At 40.8% G+C, this 6,705-nt stretch overlaps 2 protein-coding genes across 2 annotated transcripts; one reads left to right on the top strand and one right to left on the bottom strand.

Annotated features, from left to right (window-relative positions):
* Positions 1-743: 743 nt before the first annotated feature.
* LOC124295556 lies at positions 744-1,776 on the bottom strand. Its single transcript, XM_046745977.1, has 2 exons — positions 878-1,776; positions 744-750 (listed from the first exon to the last, which is right to left on the bottom strand). The coding sequence occupies exons 1-2, from the start codon at positions 1,774-1,776 to the stop codon at positions 744-746; spliced, it is 906 nt and encodes a 301-aa protein (XP_046601933.1).
* A 346-nt stretch (positions 1,777-2,122) lies between these two features.
* Positions 2,123-3,431, top strand: LOC124295557. The gene is made up of 2 exons (XM_046745978.1): positions 2,123-3,297; positions 3,425-3,431. Exons 1-2 carry the CDS (start codon positions 2,123-2,125, stop codon positions 3,429-3,431), a joined length of 1,182 nt encoding a protein of 393 aa, XP_046601934.1.
* The last annotated feature ends 3,274 nt before the right edge of the window (positions 3,432-6,705 follow it).

A 6,705-nucleotide genomic window follows, 5' to 3' on the forward strand; every position in this document is an offset into this window, starting at 1 on the left:
TAATTTGATAAAATAATATACACAGCCGTTATAGGTTTAAATCAAGAGCACATTTGCACTTGTGGAACGTCCAGTGTGTAGTGGGGGGAGATCGATATCGATAGTTATCAGAGCAAACGCAGAGTCAACGGGTTCAAAGGAAACCAAAATTTTGTTAAGAAGGTAAAATCGAGAGCAAGCTCAGTCGGTAATGGATAATTACATTGGCTGCATCAAAGAGGTGTAAATAGTACTCAGATGTTCGATGTCTTGTCTTCGGTCGACAGAATTGGGATGTGCAACAATATTGCACATTTCTAACAATAGGCTATTGTAATACAATGATTCAACGTCAATAATGCTGGTTTGAGAATAATTGAAAGAGTGGTCGAAATCGATTGCATGCCTCGTCAGTGCAGTATAATTATCCTCGTGTTCATGGATGGAGGACATGTTGCATTGGTTGGAGGAAATTTTGTAAACTACACCAGAACGCATACCCGGGGGTAAGGGGTCCTTACCCGAATCAAACATCGAGGATAGATCATGTGCACATTTACCCACAAATTGAATTTTGTATTTAAAGAGTGTTCTGTTGAGTGACTCAAACAACCCCGCAACGTATGGGATGGAAATATAGTTTTTTTGAATAGCTTGTGCAGCAGATGCATCGATATTATTGTTGGAGCTAGTCGATGACAGGATGGAATCGTATTTGATACGTATATGTTTGTTGAGCAGACGAGATGGATAGTCATTTTTACTTAGTACCTGCTGAATCAAGGACATATTTTTGTTATGAAATTCCATACTTGAGAGTCGGATCGCTCTGTCAACCAAGCAATTGATCGTTCCAATTTTGTATGATTTGGGATGGTGAGAATGGAAATTTAAATACCTTTGTGACCAGGTAGCCTTATGAAACCAATCTGTTTTGATGAGCTGGTTATTATTAATGATCAAGACATCTAAAAAGCTGATTCGATGGTTGAACTCTATTTCAGAGGTAAATTGTAATCTCGGATGGAATTGGTTGAAGACAGATAGCATTTCTGCAACTTTATCCGAAGGGACAGCTGTGATTATGTCATCTTCATATCTGAAATAGAATGAAGGCTTGAAGTCCAGTTTGTTGAGACAATATTGTTCAAGATCATCCAAAACCAAATCCGACAAAATTGGAGAGAGCGGCGAGCCCATCAGTAAACCATAAGTTTGAGCATATATGTTCTGATTAAATTTGAATGTGGCAGCCTTAAAACAGATGTGTAATGCTTTTATGAGTTCATTAAGTGGGACAGGAATTTTGTCCACCGACTGCTGCCAACGCTGTTTCACCGCGTTGATTGCAAGATCTTGTGGAACATTTGTAAACAATGACACAACATCTAGCGAAACTAATACATGATCAGGTGGGAGACGAAAGTCTCTAATAGCATTAACCAGAGCAAAACTATCTCTTACACGTGACAAGGGAGGGTCGATGTTGTTACCAATACATTGACTGAGGAAGCGAGCTAGATTGATAGTCGGACTATCTGTGAACGAAACTATAATTCTTACCGGTGTATCCGGTTTATGAATTTTAGGTAGCCCGTAGGCTCTAGGTGGTAAACAATCAGTTTTTGCAATTTGACGTCTAAGTTGATCCGAGATGAGTTTACTTTTAGACCAATCCATTGTTAGTTTTTTAACTTCCTGTTGCAAGGTACAGGTAAGATCGTATCTAACAACTTTGTAGGACTTGTTGTTGGAGAGTTGTTGCAACATTTTTTCCTCGTACATTTGTTTGTTCATCACAACAGTCGTGTTTCCCTTGTCTGCCTTCAAGAAAAGTGAATCCTGGTTATTATTTTGAAAGATCTTAGTTTCTTTAATTTCATGGAGGATATTCTTGTCAGCGTGAATGAGAGAAGGGGTGTTGACGAACTTTTTTGTGGCGTTGTTAAAATCTTGGCGGGCCGTATTACGGCAATCAGACGGAATGTAAGAAATCTTTGATTCGAAATCAGAGATAAGTTTGTTGATTGGGATTGATAACAAAAAACGTCCCACTTCTAATCAAATTGACTCGACCTTTGAAAATTGGATTGCCAACCTTAGCAATACGGAAATTCCTGTCAGTGTTACTGACGTTCTAAAAATGAGACCCAAATATGGCATTCCTTTTAAGCCCCACCGCATCACAACCAACAAACTTATCTTTGATTTCGAATCAAAGATTTCTTTCATTCCTTCTGATTGCCGTAATACGGCCCGCCAAGATTTTAACAACGCCATAAAAAAGTTCGTCAACACCCCTTCTCTCATTCACGCTGACAAGAATATCCTTCATGAAATCAAAGAAACTAAGATCTTTCAAAATAATAACCAGGATTCACTTTTCTTGAAGGCAGACAAGGGAAACACGACTGTTGTGATGAACAAACAAATGTACGAGGAAAAAATGTTGCAACAACTCTCCAACAACAAGTCCTACAAAGTTGTTAGATACGATCTTACCTGTACCTTGCAACAGGAAGTTAAAAAACTAACAATGGATTGGTCTAAAAGTAAACTCATCTCGGATCAACTTAGACGTCAAATCGCAAAAACTGATTGTTTACCACCTAGAGCCTACGGGCTACCTAAAATTCATAAACCGGATACACCGGTAAGAATTATAGTTTCGTTCACAGATAGTCCGACTATCAATCTAGCTCGCTTCCTCAGTCAATGTATTGGTAACAACATCGACCCTCCCTTGTCACGTGTAAGAGATAGTTTTGCTCTGGTTAATGCTATTAGAGACTTTCGTCTCCCACCTGATCATGTATTAGTTTCGCTAGATGTTGTGTCATTGTTTACAAATGTTCCACAAGATCTTGCAATCAACGCGGTGAAACAGCGTTGGCATCAGTCGATGGACAAAATTCCTGTCCCACTTAATGAACTCATAAAAGCATTACACATCTGTTTTAGGGCTGCCACATTCAAATTTAATCAGAACATATATGCTCAAACTTATGGTTTACCGATGGGCTCGCCGCTCTCTCCAATTTTGTCGGATTTGGTTTTGGATGATCTTGAACAATATTGTCTCAACAAACTGGACTTCAAGCCTTCATTCTATTTCAGATATGAAGATGACATAATCACAGCTGTCCCTTCGGATAAAGTTGCAGAAATGCTATCTGTCTTCAACCAATTCCATCCGAGATTACAATTTACCTCTGAAATAGAGTTCAATCATCGAATCAGCTTTTTAGATGTCTTGATCATTAATAATAACCAGCTCATCAAAACAGATTGGTTTCATAAGGCTACCTGGTCACAAAGGTATTTAAATTTCCATTCTCACCATCCCAAATCATACAAAATTGGAACGATCAATTGCTTGGTTGACAGAGCGATCCGACTCTCAAGTATGGAATTTCATAACAAAAATATGTCCTTGATTCAGCAGGTACTAAGTAAAAATGACTATCCATCTCGTCTGCTCAACAAACATATACGTATCAAATACGATTCCATCCTGTCATCGACTAGCTCCAACAATAATATCGATGCATCTGCTGCACAAGCTATTCAAAAAAACTATATTTCCATCCCATACGTTGCGGGGTTGTTTGAGTCACTCAACAGAACATTCTTTAAGTACAAAATTCAATTTGTGGGTAAATGTGCACATGATCTATCCTCTATGTTTGATTTGGGTAAAGACCCCTTACCCCCGGGTATGCGTTCTGGTGTAGTTTACAAAATTCCCTCCAACCAATGCAACATGTCCTACATAGGCCAAACTAGTAGGCAACTACACACCAGGATAACCGAGCATAAACGCAATATCCATGAACACGAGGATAATTATACTGCACTAACGAGGCATGCAATCGATTTCGACCACTCTTTCAATTATTCTCAAACCAGCATTATTGACGTTGAATCATTGTATTACAATAGCCTATTGTTAGAAATGTGCAATATTGTTGCACATCCCAATTCTGTCGACCGAAGACAAGACATCGAACATCTGAGTACTATTTACACCTCTTTGATGCAGCCAATGTAATTATCCATTACCGACTGAGCTTGCTCTCGATTTTACCTTCTTGACAAAATTTTGGTTTCCTTTGAACCCGTTGTCTCTGCGTTTGCTCTGATAACTATCGATATCGATCTCCCCCCACTACACACTGGACGTTCCACAAGTGCAAATGTGCTCTTGATTTAAACCTATAACGGCTGTGTATATTATTTTATCAAATTAACTACAAGGATGAAGTCTTGGGAACTACGTATCGCGATCGCAGTGTGTTTCGGTTTTTGTTTTTTACTGTTTCTATTTATTATTTATCTACCAACACGCATTCACTACTTAAGGGCGTTGCCTATGCCTCGAAGAGCGCGCGCAAACAGAGACTCACGATTTTCCTTCTCATTTCCTCATTTTTGAAGATAATTAGGTTCTTAGGGGGTCATTTTGAAGGTAAAGGATAGATCTGTGTCGCCTTTTTTGTCGAATTTTCGATTTCGCTTTCAGATTTGCGTAAAACGTACTTGAAAGTACGTTATGTTTGAAGTGAAACACAGCGGACAGTGAATTTTTTTTCGCGATTCGGCGAAAAAGGCGACACAGATCTATTCTTTATCTTCAAAATGACTCCCTAGGAACCTAAGTATCTTCAAAAATGAGGAAATGAGAAGGAAAATCACGAAGCATGAAACAGCAAATTTTTCGCGCAAAAGGCGGGCGGCTGCTAGCGCCACGACTGCGTTGGCGGGCGACCATGCGAATTACAGGCGAGGAGAGTAGACTCAACACCCCCCACTACAATTCCCCTCCTTCGAATCCTCGTCGCTCGGCACGTGGATAGTGTTCCGCGTTTTTATTTTTGCCTGTGTTTTTCTACAGTGTTTTTTAATATTTCGAATCAGTATTTATTCCCGCTATGGCTAAGAAGAGAGGGAATGTGTCTTTGAAGAAGAAGAAACGACCCGGCATAAAGATTTTGGCTAAATTTCAGGAAAAAATGAGGTAAAGCGAATTATTTATATGATTGATGGTGCACTCTCTCTGACTTCGAGATTCAATCACTTGAGTACGAACAATCGCAGGGCTTCAATTTAAGAAGGTACTTTCAAGAGCCGATAGCGCTGTTCATAATAGCAGTATAAATTCATTCTCTAGTTTCTTTATACATACGAAAACATAAACTAGAATGCATTGTGAGTAGATAAGCAAGGTGGGTTCTGGATACAAACACCTTCTTTACCGACCGAGCCGCTCCGCGCAGCCCAGACTCAAACCCTTTTCCGCGATGACGTCACAGTCTGCCGTACCGAAGGTCAAAACCGTGCAACCTTACCGACAGTTGTATCGATCGAGGGTCAAAATCGTGCTGTTTTACCGACAATCTTACCGACCGAAGGTCTGTAGTGCTCGCCTGTCCCACGATAGGACTGCTGATGTGCAACATGAACCACTCCGAATTCCTTTCCCATGGTAGGACTGCTGACGTGTAACGTCAACCACCTCACATTCCTTTCCCACCTTATCAACCACGTGACATTCCAAAATTAATGGTTCCGAGAATTGTTTGTCTCAACGTCGCACCGAAATCCTTTGACCGCATACCACTCGCCGTCGAAACTTGTCGAACGCATTGTTTTGTCTAACCACCTTATCAACCACGTGACATTCCAAAATTAATGGTTCCGAGAATTGTTTTTCACATACTCGGTTTGATATCCAAGGTCGACCGATAGTCGCGGTACAGAGCCTGCGGTGTCGGGTTACTATCGCTCTTGTAATGCCAAAAGGTGCGCGCGCATCCGTACAGCTGCCCTATAAAAAGGACGCTCATCACTGCAAACGATCATTACGTCACAACCTGTCAAGCATACGTGAGGAAAGAGCTCAAGATGGAATCCGCGAAGTGTTTGAGATTGATCGATATTATGGAATCGGCGTTCAAGATTTTATCGGAAAAATCGTCGCCGGCAGAAATTGCAAAATGGATTCGACTCGGAACCCAAAATATCAGGCTTTTGAATAAAATCTTACGCAACAACGCCTCAACGATCGGGGAGAAGACAAGAATTTTGACTACAATCGGAATTCTGGAATCGTTGACAGTCAAATTTCAACAATTGCAGAAAAAGGGTGACGGATTACGAAGCCGACGAAGAAGCGATCGAGTACGGTGGGAAGATTTGGAATCAGCTTTCGAGAGGAGAATTCGAACTGGATCCATCGTCAATTTGAAGCATAAAGATGTGGAGAGATTTCTAGAAGACGCAAAGGTACTAGCTGTGGCGAGACTGAAAAACGCTCTGAAGAAAGACAGGAGCTTGAAAGCCAACGTTATCCTGGCTTGTAAATTTGAACTCAGAAAAGTTGATCGCACAGTGGAAGAGATCAAATTTTTTAATACGAGAAATGAAATCATCCTCCAGACAACGGATATCAACGAATGGTTCATCGAAAACGCGACGGAGCGTTTGTTGAAAAAGGTGGAAGATTTCCAGGAAAAGGATTCGGGCTGGTCGCTGACCGAAATAATCAATTTGACTGTGAATATCAACAAGTACGTGCCACTACGAGGCGGTGTCTTCACATACACACCACTACCCAAAGATATTCAAGATAAGAAGGCTGTCGTCAACATCTGTAACAGCGACTCGTATTGCTTCCTCCGGTCGGTCACCGCAGCTCTGTTCCCAGCCGACAACAACCCCAGTAAA

The sequence above is a fragment of the Neodiprion lecontei genome, chromosome 7 (assembly GCF_021901455.1).
Source record: "Neodiprion lecontei isolate iyNeoLeco1 chromosome 7, iyNeoLeco1.1, whole genome shotgun sequence".
Lineage (NCBI taxonomy): Eukaryota > Metazoa > Arthropoda > Insecta > Hymenoptera > Diprionidae > Neodiprion > Neodiprion lecontei.